Source organism: Pseudopodoces humilis, chromosome 3 (genome assembly GCF_049639895.1).
Source record: "Pseudopodoces humilis isolate 2021_Gansu_Grassland_sample_001 chromosome 3, ASM4963989v1, whole genome shotgun sequence".
NCBI classification, from domain to species: Eukaryota; Metazoa; Chordata; class Aves; order Passeriformes; family Paridae; genus Pseudopodoces; species Pseudopodoces humilis.
The window spans coordinates 110,744,392-110,769,284 of NC_142202.1; the positions used below are offsets into that span (position 1 = coordinate 110,744,392).

Consider the following 24,893-nt stretch of genomic DNA (forward strand, 5'->3'; position numbering starts at 1 on the left):
CATGCTTGGTTCCTGCTCCCATGTTACCCTTGAGAGCTCCTCTCACCTGTGGCACTGAGCTCTCCTGGGCTGGGGAATGACCCTCCACCTCTCTAAAGTGGTGAAGAGGGTTTCCTTAAGAAACAAAATGGAAAAGAAAAGGTTCACAGGAGGCAAATGAGCAGAAATTTTCTATTCCAGAGCAGGCATAAGCTGGACAATCTGTCCGAGTGCATTGGGATGGAGATATCCCCTCGCTCCAGCCCTTCTGTGAGTGGCTTTAGCCCAAATGCTGGTGACAAGCACCCCAAAAGCTGGGCAGATCCTGGTCTAGCTCATGATCATTCCTCATCTGAAAACAGCTTCATGGGAGATGCTGCAGAAGGAGCAGAGGGTCTGGCCAGGTCTCCTCAAGCGCTTGGAACATTTGGAAGATAACATCAGCAGGTTGTCTGGAGCACTTGGTCCATTGCCCCTCTGCCAGCTGCAGTCACCTGGCATTTGTGGGATTTCTGCACCCCATGGGTTGCTGTGCAGACAGACCAGAGTGTGGAGTGACCAGGTCACAGCTACCTGGGCACAGCTCCGAGGATACAGCACCAAAATCAGGACTCAGCACCATGGTGGTGACAGCTGGAGCTGGTTCTACCAAACCCCCAGGGTCCCATCGTGCATCCAGTGGGATCTGGGGCATCTCCCCTCACACACACACACCTTTGGACATGAAGGCACCATGGGATATTTACATGGGACTCTTCTCCTGAAGAGGGCAAGACTCTGACAGTGATTTTCAAACATTCCCCATGGCCCAGTGATGCCTGGGAAGTGAAAGGAGATGCCTGCAGCATTCCTGCAGGCGCTTGCTGTGCACTCCAGCTCCAGTATCCCAGAGCTCCCCATTTCATTCCCACTGGCTCCCAGAGCAATTCCACAGCAGCATCAGTCCTGCACCTCCCTCTCCAGTCATCATCCCTGGAGGAATTCAAAAGTCGTGTGGATGTGGCAGGTGGGGACATGGGTTAGTGGTGGCCTTGGCAGCGCTGGGGAATGGTTGGACTGGATGAGCTCAGAGCTTTTCCCACCTTAATGATTCCCTAACACAGGCACTGGAGGTGCACACAGTATCTGGACCTTGAGCAGCATCTCCCTCTGGTGGCAAAGCAACAAGTTCTGGGGAGAAACTCCTCCCCAGCGTGATTTCCCCGGTCTGGCGGCATTGGGAAACATCTGGAGCTGCACCAGGTCATTGGGCCATCTTCAGCTCCGCCCCCCAGAAGATGGGAAGGGTGGGGAAGGGTGTCCCAAGCTGTGATTTGCTGCTGGAGTCCTCCTAATTCAAACGTGGCTTTAGAATTCACTAGAGAATAGATTCAGATGGGATATAGGGAAGAAATCCTTCCCTGGGAGGGTGGGGAGGCCCTGGCACAGGCTGCCCAGAGAAGCTGTGGTTGTCCCATCCCTGAAAGTGTCCCAAGCCAGGTTGGATGGGGCTTGGAGCAACCTAGAATGGTGGAAGCTCTCCCTGCCCATGGCAGGGGATTAGAATGAGATGATCTTTAATGTCCTTTCCAACCCAACTTATTCTGGGATCCTCTGATTAAATACATGTTATTCCTACAGGCAGAGACCCGTGGCTCAGTGCTGGGACTGTACAAGCACACAGGACTTGGACCCTGGGTGCAACAGGGCTCTCACACAGGCTGGAAGCCTTTAAGGACAGACAATCCATATTATCCCACCTGATTTCACATTGCTCCCAAGGAGAAGGGGAGTGGGAGTATTGCTCACCAGTGACCAGCTCTCATCATCAGAGAGCAAAGCCATGGGAACACAATCCTCACACGAACACCCTCATCCCTACCCCAGTCCTCATGCACCAGATTCCTCCCTTCTCTTTTGCCATTCCTTGATCTACCCAGGATTTCCACCTCATCTGAGGTCAGAGCTATGAGCTCACAGTGCACCTCTGCACTGTGGATGTGCTCTGAGAAATCAAAGTCTACGTTTACACCTGATTCCTGCACACAAAAGTATTCTTTACTTTCTCAAAATTATGTTTCTCTCCTGATTGGCCTATGGGACAGTTTCATGCTGGCTGAATCTTTTTCTAACATCCAGCCTTAGCCTTCCCTGACACATTTTCACGCCATTCCTTCAGGTCCTGCTGCCCAGGTTCCTTCTTCACCCTCCCACTGGAAATCCTGACAACTCATCCTAGGCCTGCAAGAGACAAGAGTGGGAAGAAAGACCCCCCCTCCACACTTATTTTCACCCCCAATATGAGACACAGACATAGCAAAGGCTGGTTTGGGGTATTTTCAAGAATAATTATATATTATCAAAAGTAGAAAACCAAGCTAGATAAAAATTTCTTTAACGGCCTGGCAGCACCGCTGCCTTGTGTGATCCACAGAGTGAGAAGGGCTCTGGAAAAGCCACTGGAACTGCTCCTGCCTGCAGAGCACAGCCACAGATCGGGGGGCTGGGGTCCAGATGGAGACAGGGAGCCTTCACCCCCTTGGAATGTGGCTTCACTCCATACTCAGCACCAACTGGGTTTTCCTTGCCCTGAGGAAACGTCTGGCTGGGTCAGCCCTGAGCAGTGAAAGCATCATGGAGGCTTTTTTTAAATAATTCATCACATGTCTGTGCCCTTCCTGCTGCCTTTCCTGCCCTGTGGCAGCACCAGATTCCTGCCCACAGCAGGACAAGAGCTGGAGAGCACAGCCAGAAGTGCTGCAGCTGGCACTCAGGAGCTTGGTGGTGAATCCAGCTGATCACATCTCAATGAACACATCAAGCCGTGTCCTGGGCACAAACCTGTGCCCTGGGCACAAATCCATGCCCAGCCAGCCTGGTGGGAAGCACTGGCTATTTCTGAGACTGTGATATTGACAGTTTTCGTTCCTGACACAAATAAACCCTGCCTGCACCGGGGGTTTTATGGCAGCAGTAGAACTGGTTTGAGATTTGGCCTGAGGCTAAGTTGAGGAGGGAGGGAGCATCCAGGCAGATGTGGATTATAACCTGGTAACCTGGTCTAGTGGAAGGTGTCCCTGCATGTGACAGGGTTTGGAACTGGATGAGCTTTCAGGTCCTTTCCAACCCAGATAATTCTGGGGTCCTGTGATCCACAGCTGGAAGGGGACAAGGAGGAGGCTGGAGAGAAAAGACCACTTGAGGAAGCTGGACAGTGGGCAAGCTGCAGGACATGGCTTTTGGCTGTAATTCCAGGTTCTGAGGTTCTGGTCTGCAGCATGAAGAGGATCTGCAATCCTGTGACCCCCAAAAAATGGAGCTGGTAAAGGCTTCAAGATAAACCTGGTGGGGAAAAACAAATCAAGCAATGCTGAGCCTTACTTGAGGCCTTACTCTGCCTGGAAGGTCATCCAAGAGTAAAACCCATAATTTTTCTAGTTTAGGCACTTATTTGTCCTGAGAAAACTGCTTTGGCCAGCACTGCAACTCCTGGAGACAGCAACCAGATCTCCACACTGGGACAGGCCAGCAGCTTGTGCAGGCACTGGTTAAAGGACAGACTTGAAATCATTGTCACAAATACACCAAAGGCAGAAGGATCTGGCTGCCTGGCAGGTCTGTGACATAAATAAGCTCAACAAATAACCAGCCCTGGACTTCTAGGGCTTTTTAAGGCTTTTGAAGTTCTTCAAGACTGCCTGTAGAAGATGTACTGGGAGGGAAGATGATGATCAGTGATGGAGGAGCACATCTGCCCCATGGCAGGGGAACCGTGGAGACAGTCTTTGTCCCACCACCTCCTGCCATAGCCTCTTGATGAGACAGCCACCCCAAGGCTGACCCAAGGTGACAGTGCAGCCATTCACAGGGTCACTTTGGTACCCCAGACAGGTCTGTCCCCTCTCCCAGCTCCCCCAGTCCTCGCTGGGGGCATTTAGAGCTGGCCTTGGGGGTGGAGGTGAAGCACGGTGACCTCAGCTTGCTCCTCACCACAGTCCCCTGCGGGCCACAAGGGTGGGTGTCCCAAAGGTGATGGCACCCCACAAGGGCACCCTCTGTCCCTGTGGGCTCTGAGCCCTCTTTGGGGGGACCTGCCACCCCACAGCTGCCTGTGTTGCCAAAGGAAGAGCTTCTCTGCAAACACCTGTGGGCACAAGCACCCATGATTGGGCTGATGCTGGCCATCCCAAGGGATAAATCCCTTCCTCTTCCTCTTCCTCCTTCTCCCAGGCAGCCTGGGGGAGGCTGAGCTTTGCTGTCCCTTTGCACCAGGGCTGTGCTCATGGCTGTGGCTGTCCCTGTCCCAGGAGAGGCAATGCCTCCTGCACTTGCACTGAAATACACAGAGGAGCTCTCGGTTGAATCCGGGGAGAAGCCACTGGCATGGGATGTGGATGGGGGAAAATCAGGCTCCTGCCCTGCTCCATCCTCCTGTGCCATTCCCAGAGTGCCAGCGCTGGGTTTGATGCCTCCTCCATTCCCCACTGCCAGCCCAGAGGGATGGATGTCCCTCATGGGGAGGGAAAGGTTTGCCCCAGGCTCAACACCAGGCGGTTTCTCCATCACCCATCCTCCAGGAAAAGCCTCTCCCACGCCACCATCTCCAAAAGCTGCGTTGATCACGGACAGATCTCCTGTCTTCAAGGCCAGCTTCACCAGCAGCCAGTGGTGATGGTCTGTCCAGCTGTCCTCCAAACACCCTTTGGACTGCAGCAGCGATGAGCTGGTCTCGTTTTTGGGCTCTGTCTTGGTCCCTTCCCCTGGCAAGGACCCTTCATCTCCCAAAGTCCCTGAACTCTGCCCAGCCTGGGAGCTCTCTCCAGACACCTCCTCATCCCCAAGTGCTGCAGCACTGCAGATTGTCTCCTGGAATCCCTGCCAGATCTCTGTGGACTTGGGATGGAGTAGGCTGTAGTAAATCACCAGAGCTGTGGCACCTGGAAAGGAGCAGAAAAGTGTCACTGAGGAGTCCCAGCAGCATTTTGGTCAGGTGTGGAGAAGAGGCCAGGCCTTGCTGCACCTCCAGATCAACAAGACCTTTGCAAAGACACTGCTGGGAATCAGGTGTATGAGCAGCACATCTTTCAACCATTTATGAAGATGCAAGAATCCCATTTGAGCAGATTTTGGCAAAGGAAGTGCACACTCAACCCCAAATTTAATCTGGATTAATTTGCAGACCGAAAGTTGCCCAGCAGGGAGATGTGTGATGTAGGAAACCTTCCATGTCACAGCACCCCATCCTCTGACCTTTAAATGAGACATCAGCAGGTTTTTAAGACATCTTCCCACTTATACCCTAAACTCATCCAAGACCACGGGAATTGCTCCTTTTCCATCTCATTTCTTTAATACAGTTGATCTGAGGGTCTGGGGAGTTGCACCATCTCCCTCTGCCCCCATCCCTCTGGGAAAATATGACCCTGCTTGGCACAAAGATGCTCCAAGGGCTGGATCACCTCTGGTCTGGAGCCAGGCTGGGAGAGTTGGAGGTGCTCACCTGGAGAAGAGAAGGCTCCATGGAGGTCTTACAGCCCCTTTGAGTGCCCAAAGGGGCTCCAGGAGAGCTGGAGAGGGCCTTGGGATGGGAGTCTGGACACTTATTTCCTCAAACTACTCTCAAAATTTGTAATCCAGGCTCTAAAATCAATGTTCTTACCTATTACAGACCCTGACATGACAGCTCCAGTCACAGTCAGGCTGTTCCTCAGCTCCACCTGCAGAAACCGGGTGCCCAAGAGCAGCAGGAGCGTGTTCTCCATCAGCATTATCTGCAGGGCAGAGGGAAGAGAGTCATCGCTTATATCCTTCTGATGGCTTTATATGTGCCTCTCACAACAGAAAACATCAATTTTCTAGATTTTCATAGATTCTTAGAATCACAGAATGGTTTGGGTTGGAAGGGAACTTAAAGCTCATCTCATTCCAGCCCCTGCCATGGGCAGGGACACCTTCCAATATCCCAGGCTGCTCCAAGCTCCATCCAACCTGGCCTTGAGCACTTCCCCTGTTATATTTTGTACCTAATTTATCATTTAAAACACAGAAGTTGTCAAACTGAACTTTCTGCAAGGTCTTCACATATTTTTTTACCACTGACATTGTAAGGCTGCCTCTAAGGAGTCACAGACAGTGCAGAAGGCACATCCGCCTTGGTGACCACTTGGCTTTGTCAGGACACAGTAAAACGCTGGATTTTGAGCAAGTGGTGATGTGAGAGATGAAAGTGGAGAGTCTGAAGCTGTTGCTTGTCCCCAGCAGCTGCATCCATGTGGAATACAAAACATTCCAGGTACTCACTGCATAAAATATGGCCACCCTGGACTTGGAGGGGCCGGGCCTGACGTTGATGTAGCAGAAGATGTACACAGCTCCCAGCAAGCAGTTGAAGAGCCTCCAGCGGCACGGCTGAGCCACGATATCGGTCTGCTGGGCCCCCAGCCAAAAGGACATGAGCAGCCAGTGGACCCCTGCAGGGAGAAGAGACTGAATTTGCAAAGCTGTTCCTGGGGGAGGCTGCAAACAGTCCCAGCAGCAGGAGCATCACGGGGCTGACACCGGGGTGGGATGTGGGGAACAGGAGCTCAGACCTCACCTGCCACAGCGAAAACCCAGAAGGAATAGAGCCTGGCAAAGAGCACCAGGGCCAGGACCCGGGTGCCCAGCATCCCTGTCCTCCAGAGCAGCAGGCACAGGATGACGGCAGCCGGCGGGCTCAGGTGCCCAGGCTTCAGCAGGCAGGTGCAGTAGCTGTAGGAGACCAAAGCCCAGGCCAGGGACAGCAGGGACAGCCCTGCACTGACACCTGTGTGGGGACAGGGGCAGTCAGGGCTCTGAGGGAGGCCCAAATGCACAGCAGGGCCAATTCTCTGTGTTAGGGAGGTGCTGGTAGCACGGCACCCCCATTCAAGCCAGACACCCCTTGAGCCTGTCAAGTGAATCATGGAATCAAGGAATCACAGAATGGACCTTAAAGGCCGTCTAGTCCAGTCCCTTGCAATGAGCAGGGACACCTTCCACCAGACCAGGTTGTCCAGAGCCCTGTCCAACCTGACTTGAATATTACCAGGGGTGAAACTGGAGTATTTCAACTGAATCTGGTCACTTGGAATTTCCCTGTGGATGCCCTCTGAATGCTGTCTCCATGGACAGAGCTCTGCAGCCCCAGGGCAGCTCCAACCCAGTCACGGCCATCAGACCAGAGATGTACAATGAGCGAGTGTGACCTTTACATGCCATGACTCTACACCACAGCATCCCTCTTTGCACACCTGGAAGTTCACCTTTGGGGCAAAGCAGCCACCTTTGCATTCAGCCACAGCAAATCTTTCAGCCACATTTGTCCCTGCTGCTTCCCAGTCCCTCTGCAGCACATTCCTCCATCCAAAGGACACGCACACCCCTCACCCAAGCGCATCCCCCCTCTACAACCTGAACCATCCTCCTGGGAACTCACCAGGGATGAAGCCTGCTGGGTCCACGGCCATCACGACATAGGCCTGGAGCAGAAGGTGAGGCAGGGTCTGCAGCAGGGCCTCCAGGAGCCGCAGCACACAAACATCCCCGAGCTGAGCCAGCACCTCGCCGGCACCGCCGCCCGTCTCCGCCGCCGCCGCCGCCCGCAGAACATCCCAGTACCTGCAAGAGTCACCGTGACGGGATGCCTGCCCTGGTTTGAGGAAGTTTGGGGCTGCACCCGGGTTGTGGGGGTCGGGAGGATCGCGGGGAGCGTCCCTCACCGCTTCCAGAGGCCCAGCTGCAGGAGGTGGAGCGCCAGGAGCCAGCAGCCGGGTGCGTGTCCGTCTGCCCGGAACCAGAGGATGCTGAGGAGCTGGGCGGCGTAGCCGGGCACCAGGCAGGCGATGGTCAGCCCAAACCAGCCCAGCTGCCCACGGACAAGGTAGTGGATGATGGCACAGAGCCCTGGAGAAGGGCAGAGAGGTGATGATGAAGGATAACACAGCCACACCCACCCCCAGCAACTGAGCAGTGCCGTTCATAACCACAGAATCCCAGAATGGTTTGGGTGAGAAGGGACCTTAAAGCTCATCTCATTCCACCCCTGCCATGGGCAGGGACACCTTCCACTATCCCAGGTTGTTCCAAGCCCTGTCCAACCCGACCTTGGACACTTCCAGGGATCCAGGGGCAACTACAGCTTCTCCGGCCAGCGCCTCCCCACCCTCACAAGGAAGAATTTCCTCCTAATATCCGATGTAAACCTCCTCTCTGTCAGTTGAAAGCCATTCCCGCCAGAACCCCATCTCCCAGCCCGCCCAGGGGGTTCGCAGCCCTTGTCCTGGGCTTATCTGCAGCTGCCGGCTCCCGGTGGCTTTGTCAGCTGAGGCACAGCCACCGCCACCGAGGGGCCCGGCCCTAGGAAGGCTCTGATAAATAGCTCGGGCTCCAAAATAAACAAATAATAAATAAATAAGTGGGGTGGGGGGGGAAAAAAAGTAAATCGATTTTTCAAATATGAAAAGAATCCAAGAGGACGGCTGGACCCGCGGGGATGGCGGGAGCAGAACCGCGCATCTCCCCAAGAGATGACAGGGATGACACCTCCCCCACCTCCCCCGGTACATGGAGGTGATTCGGGACCCCCGGGGTGGCTGCAAAGGCATCACTGCCAGCATCCCATCCGCCTTTCCCCTCCCCTCCGCCGGAGCGCAGCCCCCCAGGCCCCCGCGCATCCTGCGCGCATCCTGCGCGCTCACTCACGGGCGCCGCTCTCCGCCGCCAGCAGCGTCAGGCTGAGCCTGGGGACGGCCCCGCGCATCGTGGGAGCACGGCCGGGAGGAGGAGGAGGGAGGAAAGGGAGGAGGAGGAGGAGGAGGAGGAGGAGGAGGAGGAGGAGGAGGAAGATGAGGATGAAGAAGAGGAGGAGGAAGAGGAGGAGGAGGAGAAGGAGGAACCGCCTGGGCCGGTCCCGCTCCGCCCCTCCCCGGCCTCACCGGGCACCTCCCCCCGTGTCCCCTCCCTGGCAGTGTGACATCACGGTGCTTCCGTCACCCCTGGGGGTTTGGAGACAAGATACCGACCGGGGCTTCACCAGCCCGAGACCCCTGGAGCTGCTGTGCGCTGCCACAAGCCCATCCCGCATCCCCCAAATCGTTGTGCACCGGCACAAGCCCACCCCGATGTCCCCCGGGTTCTTCTGCAGTGGCACAAACCCATCCTGATGTCCCCTGGGTTCTTCAGAACTGGCTCGAGCCCATCCCATTGTCCCCTGTCTTACCGTGCACCGGCACAAGCCCACCCCGATGTCCCCAAATTGTTGAGCACCGGCACAAGCCCACCCCGATGTCCCCCGTGTCGCGGGGATGAGCACTAGCACTAGGTGGCAGCTGGGACATGGTGTGCACAGAGCCATCAATTAATCCCGTTGTTTTCCCACCCTACCACAGAGACGCTGTGAAATCCATCCCAGGCATCGGAGGTTGCAGGGGCCCTCTTGTGTGCGTTTGCTTTTTATCCCAATTTCCAGCCCTGAAGCCTCCAGCCCTGATGCTTTTTAGAAAATAAATTCCCAGCAGGTCTCTACAGGAAAAGCCACAAAGGGGGGATTAATTAAGCCAAAATATCACCTCTGGTTTTGGTGGTTTCTGCAATATGCTGCAGGAAGCTCCCAAAACCTTGTACATCATCTGGGCTGTTGGATGTAACTGTGTTCCGGGACTTTCATACATTTACTGTTGTTTTTTTAAATTTTATTGAGGTTTTTTTGCAACTCTGGCAATAAAGCCCAGGCTCTGCTGTGCAACATGAACCACCAATCTGCTCAGAAATGGCCTTGCCTGGTTTTCCCCACTCGTGGGAGCATCCCCAGGCTCTCTGTGGGTCTCCAGCACTGCTTTTTACCAGGAACTTGGCATCTTTGCAGCCTCAACTCCACCTGATTGGGTTTGGGGGCCCTCTGGGTGTTAAGGACAACCCACTTTTCCTCCTGTCCTACTGCCCTGCCCGAATTTGTGTTGCATTAATTAATGATGTTGGGCTGTTGGGCCCAGCTCCGGTGAAGCAGTTTAATAAAGGGGTGTAATTAGGGCTCAAGTGAAGCTCAGCCTTGGCTGTCTCTGTCCTCCACAGCAGCAAATACCACGTGGCCCATTCCTAGAAAACCCAATTTTTAGCATACAAAGCACAATTCAGCCTCTAATGGGCACCAAAGCCTCTTCCAGACCTGAGAGTGGGATGTGGAAGAACCATTTTTTGCAAATTCAGCAGTGTGGGTGCTGCCAGGGTCCATGCGGGCACAATGTGACCCTTCTTGTCACCCACTGAAGACATTTGAACCTCATCATCTCATCCCCCCTGCCCTCCATCATCACCATTCCCACCCTGAGGTGTCTCAGCTGTCTTTCCTCAGTCTCTCCTCCTGTGTTCCAAGCCAGGAATAAATCCTGCACCATCATCACCCCGGAACTTTGCCAGGCAGAGAAGGAGGAAGCCAGAAAGGCCTTCCAGAAGATATTCCCAGAGCTAGCCACCCTCCCCAGATTCTCTGCCAGCTCCCAGTTGCTCTGGCTGCCTCCCAGCCACCGGTTTGGCTGCACTTTTCTCTGCTGAATTTCAGCACCCAGGAGCCTCTCTTGCTAAAAAACTCCTCATGTCTCCAAGACAGCTACATCCTGGAGAAGAGAAGGCTCTGGGGAGGCCTCAGAGCCCCTTCCAGAGCCCAAAGGTGCTCCAGGAGAGCTGGAGAAGGACTTGGGACAAGGGATGGAGGGACAGGACACAGGGAACAGCTTCTTACTGCCAGAGGGCAGGGATGGATGGGATATTGAGAAGGAATTCCTGGATGTGAGGGTGGTGAGGCCATGGCACAGGGTGCCCAGAGAAGCTGTGGCTGCCCCTGGATCTCTGGAAGTGTCCAAGGCCAGGATGGACAGGGCTTGGAGGAATCTGCTCTGGTGGAAGCTGTCCCTGGCCATGGCCCCAGCCCTTGGAGTATCTCCATGGCCTCCTCTGGACACTCTCCAGCAGCTCCAGGTCTTTCTTGCGTTGGGGACCCCCAGATCTGGACTCGGTGCTCCAGCTGAGCTGCCCACAGGTGACATCACACAGACCCAGCTGTTCCTCACGTGCTGAGACACTTTTCAGCCCAGATGTTTGGCTGCACATCTGTTTGCAAACACCTCACAACACCTCAGGGAAGGCTTTCAGCTACAGCCCTGCCCTAAAGGACTCAGGGACCAGGGCACATTTCCTGCAGGTCCTTCCCTTGCCTGAGGTGATGCAGCAGAGCAGATCTGACCGGTGGTTGTGGATGATGCCAGGAGATGCAGACATTAGATTTTTCCTCTGTAAAATGTATATATTTCTTGCTGCACAATGATGATTCTTAGAACAGCTGGTCCTGGCATCCACAAGAACATTTACCTTCTTGGATTAGGTGCAAAGGACACAATTCCAAAGCTGTTTGTGGGAGTTGCTCTGTAGAAGTGACCACAGCACAATTATGTGTAAACACAATGTAGGACCAAACAAAAACAAAAACAAAAACAAAAACAAAAACAAAAACAAAAACAAAAACAAAAACAAAAACAAAAACAAAAACAAAAACAAAAACAAAAAAAAACAAGGAAAGAAAACACCCAAAGCAGCAGCCCAGAGAAACAAGAAGCCTTCGGGCAGCCTGAAAGCTGCTGAAAAGGCTGTGCTGGAAACCTCAGTGAAATAGTTGCTTTGATTGGGAAAGAAAACAAAGAGATCTAAGAAAAATCCCTGCAGGGCATGAAGGGCGAGCCCAGGGAGGCTCTGGCAGGGATGAGCTCAGCCGTGCTCCAGCAGCTGCTGGAGGAGAAAGGCAACTCGCATGGAATGGGGCCGGCAGGATTCAAGTAGGAAAGAGGGATAAAAGAGAAGATCCCTTTGCAACAGGCACCTGAATTTATAGAAATGTCTGTAAATGCATGAAAAGCAGGGAGCCATTGGAGGAATCCTTGGTGAGAAAGGAGGATGCTTAGGAGTGATGTGCTCAGAACTCTTCTCTCCATGGCAAGAGAGTAAAAATAACAATAAGACTAAAATTGCTGGGCATGGGCTGCAATAATTTCCATAAATGGATATGGCATAAAATATCTTACGTGCCATGCAGGTAACCTAGTAATGAAAATGATTTGATGCAAAAATTTGAAAAACAACCAAACCACTTTTTCCTTTTTTATTCTTAACTCTTAGATTCCTGTTTCCCTCTCTCACTTTTTTCCTTGCCATTCCCTAGTGCAGATTTTTCCATGTTCTAATTGTCCAGATTTTCCCTTCCAACAGCAGTAATGATGTAGAATTAATGACAGCCCATTAACCCTCTTGCTGAATTTCCAAAGAAAAACTAACTGTCCATTTAACGTGGGTTTTATTTTAACATCATTCCAGATGATGATTATTTTACTTCTATGGTGATGTATTGTTCATGTTTGTAAGGAAATGTAAAACCTCTGAAAACAGATGGAAACAGAGACCTTGAGGGAGCTGCTGTGGCCAAAGGGTTGCTCAAAGGGAGGAGGCCCAGGGTGGTTTTTCTCATCTCAACACATTTCCCGAGGTGGTGCTGCAATGGTTTGAAAGCCAGATCTTGGTTCCTCTTAGGACAGCAGCAAAGAGGATTCATTGGGTGCCCCCAGAGCTCTCCAGAGCCTCATTGGCCACCAAAAGGCTGTGGAGATCAAACATCCCTCACCACCCTCCAGGAACGGCACAAACCCACGCCCTGCTCCTTCATCCAGGTGGCTGACACTGATCCTGGGACTGTTCCAGCCTAAAGCTCCTCCTGCCTGGTAACAACCAAAATATTCTCATTATTCAGCCTCTCCCAAAAGGTTTTGTCCTTCTTAAACGGGCTGGAGACTTCATATCTTTCTGGTTTATCTGCATTTTGTTTTATTGTTTTATACTCAGCTGCGCAGTGACTCCAGGCTGTCATGAGCCAGCTCTAGAGGTGTCGAATGTTGATAAGGGAGAGGAGTTTTTCTTGGCTGCAAGAAATGCAAATACTCAAAAATTTATCCTGGAAATAATGTAATTCTTGAGAGGAAGATTAAACAACAGCCTCCAAGACAGAATAAAGAAAAGCTGGCTTTTGAGTTAATTTAGAAGAAAATTGCTTTTTCTCCTCTTTTTTTTTAGTAGAAAAGCTTGAGAAAACCCATGGGGTTGTTTTAGGTCAATCTAGCAAAAATTGTCTTATTTTCTGAATTAACAGCTTTACCTTCCATAAAGCAAATAAAATTTATTGCAATGCATTGCAAGTTATCAAGAAATCCAGGATAAATTGCTGGTCACTTGATGCCTTAATTAAAAGGGGATTTGAAATTGAATTTTTTTGCATGGAACTTTTTTCCTATGGCATGATCCTATGTGTGCTCCAGGAAAATCTTAGGACAATAGACATGATCATGACAAAAATGTGCAATAACCTCTTTTAGGTAGCTTCCAGGTCCTGAAGAACATTTCTCTGTATCACTTCTGGGACTGTGGAGGGATAGGGCTCTAACCAATGTCCTGGTCTCCCTTCTCTGCAGTGACCCGAGATCCCAGCCACCCTCTGCCATGAAAATCCTTCCTTTCCTCCTTGTTTTCCTCTTGGTGGCATTTCAGGGAGCTGCAGGTAAGGTGAAGGACTAAAGAGAAGATGATGGTGTCTTGCAAAGGTCTCCTGTCCCCTTTGGGATGTGACCATGCTGCCTCTTGCAAAGAAGCCTCACATAAATCATCAAAACTCTTTGGAGTTTACAGATGAGAAATTAAATTAGCAGGCAAATACTCCAAGCATCACTTTGAAAGGGGCAACCCCAAAATTACCATTTAGCACCAGTGTTCTCCCCGTTGAACCTAGCAGGCTTGCACTTAAATCACGTTGCCTCTGAGTCACCCAACAAACAAATTAAACCATAATCAAATATTCTTAAACCACACAGAAGATAAAAAAAAAAAGAAAAAGGGATCTGGCCCCATGTTCTTCAAATATCCTTATCTCCTTGGTGGAGAAACCTGTTCAGCCCTAAGTGCTGGTGTAGGCTGTGCCTGTTGTGGGGTGCAAAGGAGTCTGGAACCCCAAACCAACTCTATTGTCCAGAAAAAGGGATTGTATTTTATTATCAGCCCTGAAAATGGCACAGCTACATTTGCAGAGTGCTCTGTGCCCCTGAGCAAGGGCTGGTGGAGTTTTGATCCCTGTGGGAACAGGGTGGAAAGTGTCCTCTGGGGAAGTGAGGAGGGGAAAAGACTGTGATGAACTGCAGCAGACCAGAAATGTGGGACAAGTGTCAGATATATCCCTGGAGGGATTTAAAAGCCATCTGGATGTGGCACTTGGGGACATGGATTAGTGGTGGGCTTGGCAGTGCTGGGCTAACAGTTGGACTTGATGATCTTAAAGGTCTTTTTCAACCTAAATGAGTCTGTGATTCTATGATTTTATGTGGTTGTCTGATATTATTCTTATCTGGGTCTCTGCCTGTGCCAGTTCTCAGAGGCAGGACACTGGGCAAAGAGTTCCTTTGGTGGGTTCCATGTCCTTATTTAACACACAGTAGATGTTTGGCCTGTTTTCAGTAGGATCTTCTGGGTATATTAAAGCCAGAGATTTATCTCTATCTGGGAAGAAAAGTTTCTGAGAGCTCAGACTGCTCACAGCCACCTCTGCAGTGCCCCACAGACTGCTAGTTTGAGACCAGGAGTGTTTTATTCCCCCTCTAAAACACTCCTTTCCTTCTTCCTGGGATTTTCTGGGTGTGCATATATCGCTCTACTCACATGCTGGGAATGCAGCTCACCAGGGATGTGCTGGATGCACTGTGCATATGAACATCCATTATCTGTTTGCTGGAACAAGCTCCCCTCTCTCTGAACGCTCTGGAGTTTGTGTTGTTCCATGGATGAGCTGGAAACTGGAATTAACTGGCTCACGTGCACTCAGTCAGGTGCATCCAGAACACCCTCAGCTGCCAGGCTACATCTTTATTAATCGAATCACGGTCAGGCAACCTCCTGCCTAATTGCTAGTCTGCTCCCTGGGGTTGTTTGGATCCCTGACAATTAGCACCTTTGTGGATAAAACCTGTTCTGGGAATAGCACAGGCTGGTGGCCTTTCCCAAAAGGCAATTTGAATGTGGGTATCCTATTTCAGCAGGGAATTCCATTTAGACATGTAGGGAAGAGCAATTCCAGACTGTTCAGCTCCAGACACAGAGGGCAACGCCTGGTGTGGTGGGTTTGGTGGTTTGGAAATGTTGTTCTGCATGGATTGATGAATTTATGCATGTATGGAAGCCATCCCTATGGACTGCTGGACATCGGGACCTCTTTGAGACATGGGTGAAATGTCCAGGGAGAGAAACAGCCAAATCTGCAGAACCATGGAATTGTGGAATTGATTTGAGTTGGAAGGGACCTTAAGGATGATCCCATTCCACCCCCTTCCCTGGACAGGGACACTTTCCACTATCCCAGGTTGATCCAAGCCCCATCCAACCTGGCCTGGAACACTTCCAGGGATCCAGGGGCAGCCACAGCTTCTCTGGGCACCCTGTGCCAGGGCCTCCCCAACCTCCCAGGGAAGAATTTCTTCCTAATACCTGATTTAAATCTCCCCTCTTTTAGTTTAAAACCATTCCCCTCTGTCCTAGCACTGTCTGCTCACATTAAAAGCCTCTTCCCCTCTTTTTTATACAAGTGGGACTCTCTCCCAGATGAGCTGGTGCATATCTCCTGAATTGTGAAATACAGGGTTTTAAGAGCTGCTGAGTGCCTGCCTACCGTTTTCTATCAGCTCTCTGATGCCCATCCCTAAAATCTGACTTCCTAAGGAAGTCCTGAGCTTGGAGACACATCAGAATAAGAAATGAGAGTGCTTGGTTGTTGTGACCACAGGCCTTCTCCTCTGAGGGCTGAAGTGTCTCAACATTGTCTGTTCACAGAGATTAAGCAAAATGCAAATCCCTGCCAGAAATAAAATTTCTCCCATCTTTGTTTACTCGTTGGTTTATTTATTCCTTTTAAAGGTAGAGGCTTGGCAAGACCCAGGAGGCCTTACATGGAGTGTGGATATCGTGGGACCTTCTGCCACAGGGGGAAATGCCCTCGCGGCAACGATTACCTGGGGTCATGTCGTTCTGGGTATAATTGCTGTAGGTGGTAAGTTTAGGATTTATTTGGGGCAAAGATGACTTCCCAAATTATCCTTTGAATCCCAAGCAGCAGGATTTTCCTCATAATCATAATTCTGAAAACCCTGAAATATCCTTTCCTTTGTGTAGGTTGTAGTGTGGCTAATTGTGGAGAATCTCCAGGAGTCATCGCTTTTGACGTCGTGGGATTCAAGGAATTGTTGTAGCAATTTGTCATTCTCATTTCAATAAAAGCAAGATCTGGGTAGGTTGCATGGCTGCACTGTGTGGTGTTGTCATTAATTTCCAAAAGTAATTAATATCCCATTCATTTCCCAAGTCTTATTTCCATTAAGAATTTTAAACAAGAATTCCGAAATCAATCCAAACCTGCCAGAAATGTGTGGTTCATCTAAATATTTACCCCTCTTGGGCTGTTGACTGAGTGAGTGCTGGCAAGTTCTCCACACACACCTGCTAGGGAATCCTCTGTCATGACTGAGATCAGTCACCATTGCCCCTGGGAGCACAAAAGTCTTTAAAGTGTGACGCTTTCACAGCACCTCTGCTCTGAAAGCTATGGGTTCCCATCTCCTGACCCAGAGCTTTCAGACCTGGGACCAGCATCTTGTTTTATTATGAGAATTAAAGTCACACTGAGCAGGACAAATTGGTAATCTGAAGTCTGATTTTACCCTTGGCATTTCTGTCTGATATAAGTTTGGAGCAAATCTGCAAAATTGATATTGGCTGCAGTTGCAAATCAGGAGATCAGAGTTAGACCTGTGACACTGAGGCAATTATAGAAACAGGTGTGAGAGGCAAACCCCACTGTGCCTCTGATCTCTTCAAGGAAATTCAGCCTGTCCTGCCCTGGACCACAACAGAAAAGGTGGAAGGTGCAGGTTGCTCAGAGAGCTCCTGTCTCTGCAGCTGCTCCTGCACGGGCAGGAGCATCCTTGTGCTGACAAGGAATCCTTGGTGCCCAGAGAAGCTGTGGCTGCCCCTGGCAGGGAGTTGAAATGAGATGGTCTTTAAGGCCTCTTCCAATCCAAACCATTCTGTGATTCTGTGAAGGGAGGAGCAGTAATGCCTGACTTTTTAAGGGAAGCAACCAACCCAAGTGCAAAGTGACTCGAAGCCCTGAGCTGCCCATTTGTTGCAAAGCATTTTCCCACCCTCCACAGAACCACAGAATCACAGAATTTCTAGGGTTGGAAGGCACCTCTGGAGATCATCCAGTCCAACACTGCAGCCAGGGCAGGGTCACCTGGAGCAGGTGACACAGGGACACATCCAGGTGGGTTTGGCATGTCTCCAAAAAGGAAACTCCACACCCTCCTTGCGCAGCTGTTCCAGTGCTCTGCCACCCTCAACATAAAGAATTTCTTCCTCAAGTAGAAGTGGAATTTATTGTGTTTCAGTTTATGGCCACTGCTCCTCATCCTATGGCTGGGTACCACTGAAAAGAGTCAGTCACCATTCTCTGACACCCCTTGGAGATATTTATATGGATTGTTGAGGTCTCCTCTCGGTATTCTCCAGACTGAACAGGCCCAGCTCCCTCGCTCTCTGGGCCTGTTCAAAGCAGATGCTCCTGCAAATGACTCTACCAGCATTGAGACCACAGCCTTGTGCAGGGCAGGAAGCTGGGCCAACAGCTGCCTCCCAGGAATCTCCCTGGATGGAAACCTGAGGAAGTTGCCAAGTGGACCCAAACCAGCAATTTACAGTTGGTGTCCTAAGAGGTTTTTGCACAATCCACAGTAGGTGAATGTTTCACAAACTGGAATGGCACAAGATTCTTGCTCAAGGACTGAGGACTTTGCAGGGAGGGTTCAGACCTTGTAATTTTAGATTTCATCTGTCTGTAGCCAGCATCATGCAGAATCCAGTCTCATGATGCTTTTAGCTCACCACCACAAAGAGCTGTCCTTGCCTTTAAGGCTGGGGAATGGCTTTGAGAGCCAGTTTAGAGTGAAACAGGCTGAAACCCCCTAGGATCCATGCTGCACATCTCCTCCCTGCTTTTTACCCCAATCCCGTCTCCCCAGCACTCTACACATTCAAGTTCATAGAATCAGAGACTCATAAAACAGTTTGGGTTGGAAGGGACCTTAAAATCACATAGATCCAACTCCCCTGACACAGGCAGGGACACCTTCCACTACCCCAGATTGCTCCAAGCCCCATCCAGCCTGGCCTTGGACACTTCCAGGGATTAAGCTGATGTGTGTGCTAAAGAGCAACAGCACAGAGATGCAGCTAATTGCCACCTTAATGAAGCCCTGTAAGGAACCTGACTACTGGACATAGCTGCTCCCAGTCCCTTGCCTCCTGGGGCTATGATGCCAAGACAGCTCAGCAGATATCAAAAAAAATTGGGGCATGGCCTTTTCCCTTTTTCTGGCTGTAGCTGTAGGATCAGGATTTCCTTCAGTAGTGAAGGAAATAAGAAGCTGTTCTGAGTGCTCTGACTACCGTGGCAGAGTAGTAGTGATCCCCCTGGGTACAGATCTGCAAATTGTACAGTGTCCCTCACTGGGGAGTGATAAAACAGTGAAATATGGTGAGTTGCTTCGATCAAAGGCATTTTCATGTATTGCCCAGAGGAGCTGTGGCTGCCCCATCCCTGGCAGGGTTCAAAGACAGATTGGATGGGGCTTGGAGCACCTACTGGAAGGTGTCCCTGCCCATGGCAACTGGTTGAACCTCCTGGTCCCTTCCAAACCAAATCATTGTGTGACTCTGTGATTCCTGTGACCTCTCAGTGAACACACACCAGACACGAGTGTGTTTTTCACATCCATCCCCACACATGCGCCCGTAACGCTTGATGAGACTGCAGCAACTGGAAACGTTTATGAAGATGCCCCATCAAACAGCAAAGGGTTACACACAGCAAACTCCACCAAACAAAGCCACAATTAAACCCTGTCCTTCCTGGGATTGCTGGTTGGACGGGGATGTCATCCCAAGTGGCGTCTTCCCAGTTATTTTCAAGCGAAGCATAGAGAGCGCGCTTCCCGTGGGGGGAGGAGGACAGAGCTCCTTTGTGTGGTGAAAGCTGATTGTTTGCCAAGGCCCAACGAACAGGGATGCTGTTTGTGTGTCCCCAGAGGTGTCCAGCAAACCACAGCTCCGAGCAGCCCTTACGCAAGGCAGGATGACACAAGACCCTGGGCTGGAGGCCTGGGAATCCTTCTCAGGTGTCAGATGAGGAAAGCTCTGCTTGTTTTTCTCTGTCGGGGGAAGAAACAGGAAAAAAGGAGCTTTGGGGCTGGACATTTTGAGGACTTGCCATCCCAAGGGACATTGTGCCACGAGGAGAGACCAAAGCACTGCTGCTGGTGCCAGGAAGCTCCGACTCCCGGGCTGCCGAGTGCATCCTCCCACCAGTGACTGGTCACATCCCCTCTCCTCAGCTCTGTCCCTTCGCAGGTGCTACACGACCTGCAGGAAGGAACCCTCCCACTCACCCCTGCCTCCTTTCTCTTCTCCCCAGAGCCGCGACTCTGCTGGAGACTCCCAGGCATGCGGATCCTGCCTGTCCTTTGTGCTCTGCTCCTCCTGATGCTCCGGGGAGTGACAGGTAAGAAATGAGGAGGATTTGTCCTTTGTCTGTGTTTTTTAGGGAGGATTTGTCACCTGAGCTGATGAGACACCTCTGAGTTCTCCTGGTGTCTGTGCCATCCCCGCCAGGGTCCCTCTCACCCCACACCTTTAAAGAAAGACTCCAGATGCAGATTCTGATGTTGGGAGCAGATCTGGGGCATTGTATTAAAGCTCTCATCCTTCCCAAACAGGGATTTGACCCCTCTCCATGACTCCTGACCCTTGTATTTCTGAGTCAGCAGCACTGGGCACAGCAGCCCTGCTGGAGAGGAGGAGGAGGAGCGGGGAGGAAGGGAAATCGTGCTTCCACCCTTGGATTTCTCCCTTCTTCCAGGGAGGAGGCAGCAGACACGATGGAGACCTCTCCCAGAGCCTGCTTAGGGGTGTAGTGACTGTCTCCCACCCATAAAGTGCCATAAACTCACCCGGATTTCTGCTGCAGGCTCCTGCTCAGCAGTTGTGGCAGGGGACAAGCAGGGCTGGCAGGGACAGGGGCTGTGCTCAGCATCCCGGCTGAAAGTCTCCTGTTTCCGTGCCCTGCAGGGCTGTCCCCGGTCCGAGCATCAGCCCAGGACTGCGAGCGCCGCGGGGGATTCTGCTCCCACCGCTCCTGCCCGCCGGGGATCGGCCGCATCGGCCTCTGCTCCGAGCAGGAATTCTGCTGTCGGATGTGAGTTCTGGGCTGCCCGGAGGGCTCAGCTTGGGGGATAAAACGGGGAACGCGCAGTCCAAGGGTGCAGGGACATTCCTGCACTGCCAGAGCTTTCCTCCCACAGGCGGTGGTATCCCTGAGGGGCTCCCGGATCCCCGAGAAGCACACCGGCCCCCTGGTCGGGACGATGCTGCCTGGAGGCACCAAGCACTGCCAGGGGCAGCAGCAGCCCTGCACAGCCAGACCTGGATCCCAAGGGAATCCCATCCCCCAGTGTCCCCAATACAAGGTGGTGGTCATTGCCATCACACACTGAGAAGTGTGTCCTGGGTGTGCATCTCTTTCTCTGCGTGCAGGGAAGGGCAGAGAGGATGGGGTGAATTCCTGGCAGACACGGACACACAAACACTGTCCTTCTCTCCATGCTGGCCTCAGCCACACCAGCATCTCCACCCATGGTGGGAGGGGGGACACGTGTGACGCTCGCAGGGACCCCAATGCCAGCCTTCTGTCTCAGCAAGGGGACCCCAGCACTTCTCAGATAGGGATGGAGGGATTGCTATAACCACCCTCATTTCAGTGGGGACCTGCTGGTTGTCCCCTGGCTCCCAGGATGGGTCAGGAGTCCTTGTGGGGCTGTTCCACAGGACACACGCTGCCTTGGGTCCATCCCCAGCTGTGGGGCCTGGGTGTGGGGCAGCAGGGGGTGTTGTGGGGCCCACGGCTATCTGGGGGGTGGGAGAAGTCATTCTGCTCCAGAGGGAACAGGGACTGATGGCTGAGCCATGGGGGTTCTCAGGAGTTTAGGGTTGAGTTGGGGGTCAGTGCTGGGAGGGTGTCAAGGCTGGGGCTCAGTTAGGAGCCCAGCTGGGTCATTATGGATGATTTGGGTGGCAGATCCAGGATGCTCAGCTCAGGGGTGCCACGGGGGTGGCCCCTGCACTGCTGTGGGGCAGTGACCACAGGGATGCTGGGACAGGGGACACTCACTGCTCCCCTCCATGGAGCAGGGCAGCCAGGGTTGGGAACAGCCTCTCCTGGGGTATTGGGCATTGCTGTGGGTACAGGGAAGGTCAGATTAGGGTGCCAGATGTGGGTCCAAGTCCAGGTCTGGATCATCAAGGCCAAGCTGCAGCTCAGATGGGGTCGAGCACAAGATGCCCAGGTCAGAGCAGCTTCCCAGGGCAGGGCTGACCCCAGCCATGGCCTCCCTGTAGTGGGGATTACAGAACTCTTTTCCACACCATAAGCAGCAATCCCTGGCTGTGCTTGCCCTGGACTGGTCCTGAGTCTGGTTCCAAACCTCCAGAAGCGAGGATATTCCAAGGACCCATCAATGGACACCCAATCCTACCTCTACAGATTCATGCTCAAGGGATGTCCCCACCATGCATCAAGGCCAGGCTGGACAGGGCTTGGAGAATCCTGGGATAGTGGAAAGCGTCCCTGCCCATGGCACAGGGTGGAATGAGATGAATTCCAAAGTTCCTTCCAACCCAAACCATTCCATGATCCCATGCATCTCTCTGAGAGAGGACACCAGACCCTGTGTCCCTGATGTATCCAATCTCAAGTCCATTCTCCTCTTCAGGATCCAGCTCCAAGAGCTTTGGTCTCTCCAAGCAATGGACCAGCACCCTGGAGACACACCACAGACAGACTGTTTGTACAAAAAAAGGGGTTACAAATAAAGTTTAGGAGGAATATAGGACACGTAATAAGATGGATCTAGGGCCAGAAAGCAGCCATGGAAACATTGCTTCTTTCTCTCTCATGATCTTTCCTCCATGAGCCACCTTGATCTTCAGCCTTCTGAAACACCACAGAATTCCTATAAATCCAAAAACTTTCCTGATCAAGTCCACACCTCTAAGGCCTGATAAGGCCCTATTCACCTTCCTTCACTAATCTCCCATAGATTGCACATTTTTATACAGCATTTTGCCGCTGTTGAGCAAAATCCACATTTGTGGATTTTGTACCAACTAGGGCAGTTTCAGAAGCAGTGGGTTCAGACAGAATGAGGCGAGGTGTGGTCTCCCCTGACTGCATTTCCTCTTTGCACTGCTTGACTATTTGAGTAGACATTAGAAAGGCATCCTTAGGTTTATCACTTCCTGGCAGGTGGAAGGCAAGCCAGCTTGGCAAGGATGAAGCTGTTCTTGTGAAGGTAAAAGAGAAGGAAACCAAAATTTTTGGAATGTTTCTGTGTGTCACACAGCACCAGCTCCCTAAGCAAACTGACAGAGACAGATATTTTATCATAGAAAATATTTTACCACAGAATCTCAGAATGGTTTGGGGAAGAAGGGACTTTTAAGGTCATCCAGTTCCACCCCCACCATGATCAGGGACACCTTCCACTATCCCAGGCTGCTCCAAGCCCCATCCAACCTGGCCTTGGACACTTCCAGGGATGAGGCAGCAACCTCTGGGCAGCCTGTGCCAGGGCCTCACCACCTTCACGGGAGAGATTGGTTGGGACTGGTTCCTACGTCTGCCTGCACCCACCAGCCTGTTTTGTGCACCCCAGGCAGTTCATGCCATGCCACCACAGCCTGGGTGCCTCTGTGCCATGGGTGTCACAGAGTTGCAGAAGAAGTGTTGCATGGTGACAATGGTGACATCAATTGCAACAGCCCCAGGAGGCACCTCAGCCTCTGTCCTTGCATCAGAGAGGGCTAAGGAGAAGCCCCAGCATCCCCACATGGATGGGTGGACTTCTGATTGGCCAGGGGGAGATGTGTCAGCAGAAATGAGTGAATGTCCCCACAGCTTGCAACAATATAAAATCAGAGTGTTTTGGCCAAAAAGTGCTCCTTGAACCCAAGGGTTGCTGGACACAGCGATTCTTGTTGGGTTTGTAGCTGCCTGAACACCCAGACCTTCATCAGGTAGGTGACTGTGGGGTCTTCTGGAAAAGGATTGGATGAGGTAATGGATTTTCCAGAGACTGAAGCATCATGAAATGCTCCTGAGGTTGACAGGGTGGTACAAACCACGGAATTCTTTTTAAGAAGGAAGTAGAGGAAATATCATCTGTGTTTGGAAACAGTCCATCTGCAGTTTGGTGAAGAGCCCTGGCTCCTGCCCTGCCTGGGCTCCTGCATGTCCCCATTGCCTTGGTGTCCCCTCCACAGCCCTGTGAAGACCCAGGAGAGGCAGCAGCCATGAAGATCCTGTTCCTGCTCTTCCCCCTGATCCTCCTGTTGGTCCAGGGTGCTTCAGGTGAGAGGGAAGAGGGGAAATGGGGGAATTACTCCAGCAGTGGGAATTCAAAGTCCCTGGAAGTGACGGTGTTTTTAGGGGTGATGAGAAGGTAACAGGGGATTGAGGTCAAAGGGATTTCTCCAGTGATAGTTCTTTAGGACACAGACATGGGGTGGAAAGATCCCATGGAAATAGAATACTAACTTCTTTGGTGAGTCAGGAAGGGGTTTGGTTTCAGGCTTCCACCCTGCAGCCAGCTGTTCCTCTTTGTGTGTCTCTGAAAGTTCTTTTGCCCTGTGATCTTTGCTGTGGGGAGGTTGGAGCTGAATCCATCCACTGGCCAGAAACGAACAAATACCATCAGCCTTTTGCAACCATGCACTGCTCTCACAGATGATTGCTTTAATTGTTCTGTATGTTTCTTTCCCCATGGAAACCCAAAATGCAGCTGGATGCAGGCAAAGAGGAGGATACTGCACTTACGGGAGATGCAACTTCCCTGCGAGACCCATTGGAAGATGCACACTGTACAGTGTGTGCTGCAAGAGATAAGGTCTGGAATCCTGCCTGAGGACAGAGTTCCCTCTTTTGTCCACAATGAGATATGCAGCAAATTTATTTCCTGTGAATGTCTGCTACATAATCTCCTTATCTATTCTTTGTAGGAGAGATGCCCAAGGAGGGAGGAAATAGTTCTTGTGGGTATTGGAGCTGCCTTGAGTGGGGCAGCAGCAGCCCCAGGAGAGCCAGGGCCTCCCCAATCTCCTCCAGTCCCCAGGGCCTCACTCAGGCTCTGCAGAGGACTTACCCAAGCCATGAAAGAAACATTCCTTGGGCAGCACTGAGGACATGATCCAGGTCCTGCTGCACCTGCACAGACCTGGAGCCAGGGCTGCCAGCACTGAGATAGCCCAGGTCCAACCTGTCTGCACCAAGGACTGCACCTCACCTGCCCTGAGCCTGAGGCTGCTGCACCACACCCTGGGCATTGCAGGGCAGGGGGAGAGAGGGACAGGGAAAGTTACACCACATGATGTGTTTGTTTCTTTTCTTCCTGCAGAATCTGGGGTTGAAACTCTGAAATTCCCAAGCAGGATTTACCCCTTCCTTCTGGCTGCTGGACCCATCTCCTGATGTCCCCTCCCGTCCCTGCCTGTGCCGTGCCCAGCTGGGGTGACAGCAGCAGTGGCAGCTGCTCCTGCTGGGTGCTGCTGGGCTGGAGCCCTGTGGTGCCAGCCCCGCTGTCTTTGGGGCAGGGGCTGCTTTTCCCGGCTTGAATAAAGACGAGCACTTTGGCATTGCAGGCCTGGGCCGTGTGTGTGTGTGTCCAGCTGCTGGAGGGCTGCTG

At 51.9% G+C, this 24,893-nt stretch overlaps 4 protein-coding genes across 7 annotated transcripts; 3 read left to right on the plus strand and 1 right to left on the minus strand.

Annotated features, from left to right (window-relative positions):
- Positions 1 to 2,348: 2,348 nt before the first annotated feature.
- Positions 2,349 to 8,762, minus strand: XKR5 (XK related 5). The gene is made up of 7 exons (XM_005528814.3): positions 8,680 to 8,762; positions 7,698 to 7,881; positions 7,415 to 7,596; positions 6,554 to 6,763; positions 6,259 to 6,428; positions 5,618 to 5,729; positions 2,349 to 4,895 (listed from the first exon to the last, which is right to left on the minus strand). The coding sequence occupies exons 1-7, from the start codon at positions 8,735 to 8,737 to the stop codon at positions 3,829 to 3,831; spliced, it is 1,983 nt and encodes a 660-aa protein (XP_005528871.2). The 5' UTR covers positions 8,738 to 8,762; the 3' UTR covers positions 2,349 to 3,828.
- A 3,785-nt stretch (positions 8,763 to 12,547) lies between these two features.
- LOC148184724 (gallinacin-4-like) lies at positions 12,548 to 16,100 on the plus strand. The gene is made up of 3 exons (XM_088053416.1): positions 12,548 to 12,737; positions 13,482 to 13,567; positions 15,964 to 16,100. The coding sequence occupies exons 2-3, from the start codon at positions 13,510 to 13,512 to the stop codon at positions 16,098 to 16,100; spliced, it is 195 nt and encodes a 64-aa protein (XP_087909542.1). The 5' UTR covers positions 12,548 to 12,737; positions 13,482 to 13,509.
- Positions 16,101 to 19,189: 3,089 nt separating this feature from the next.
- Positions 19,190 to 20,654, plus strand: LOC106628463 (gallinacin-5-like). Of its 4 annotated transcripts, none has more exons than XM_088053286.1 (4): positions 19,199 to 19,277; positions 19,574 to 19,660; positions 20,227 to 20,353; positions 20,460 to 20,654. In XM_088053286.1, the coding sequence occupies exons 1-4, from the start codon at positions 19,235 to 19,237 to the stop codon at positions 20,473 to 20,475; spliced, it is 273 nt and encodes a 90-aa protein (XP_087909412.1). In that variant the 5' UTR covers positions 19,199 to 19,234; the 3' UTR covers positions 20,476 to 20,654. The 4 variants fall into 4 exon arrangements, with proteins under 4 accessions (XP_087909413.1, XP_087909412.1, XP_087909414.1 ...); XM_088053288.1 differs by lacking the exon at positions 19,199 to 19,277 and adding an exon at positions 19,289 to 19,473; XM_088053290.1 differs by lacking the exon at positions 19,199 to 19,277 and adding an exon at positions 19,289 to 19,466.
- A 2,469-nt stretch (positions 20,655 to 23,123) lies between these two features.
- On the plus strand, positions 23,124 to 24,848 carry LOC106628469 (spheniscin-1-like). Its single transcript, XM_088053663.1, has 4 exons — positions 23,124 to 23,229; positions 23,476 to 23,563; positions 23,994 to 24,098; positions 24,606 to 24,848. The coding sequence occupies exons 2-3, from the start codon at positions 23,506 to 23,508 to the stop codon at positions 24,095 to 24,097; spliced, it is 162 nt and encodes a 53-aa protein (XP_087909789.1). The 5' UTR covers positions 23,124 to 23,229; positions 23,476 to 23,505; the 3' UTR covers position 24,098; positions 24,606 to 24,848.
- The last annotated feature ends 45 nt before the right edge of the window (positions 24,849 to 24,893 follow it).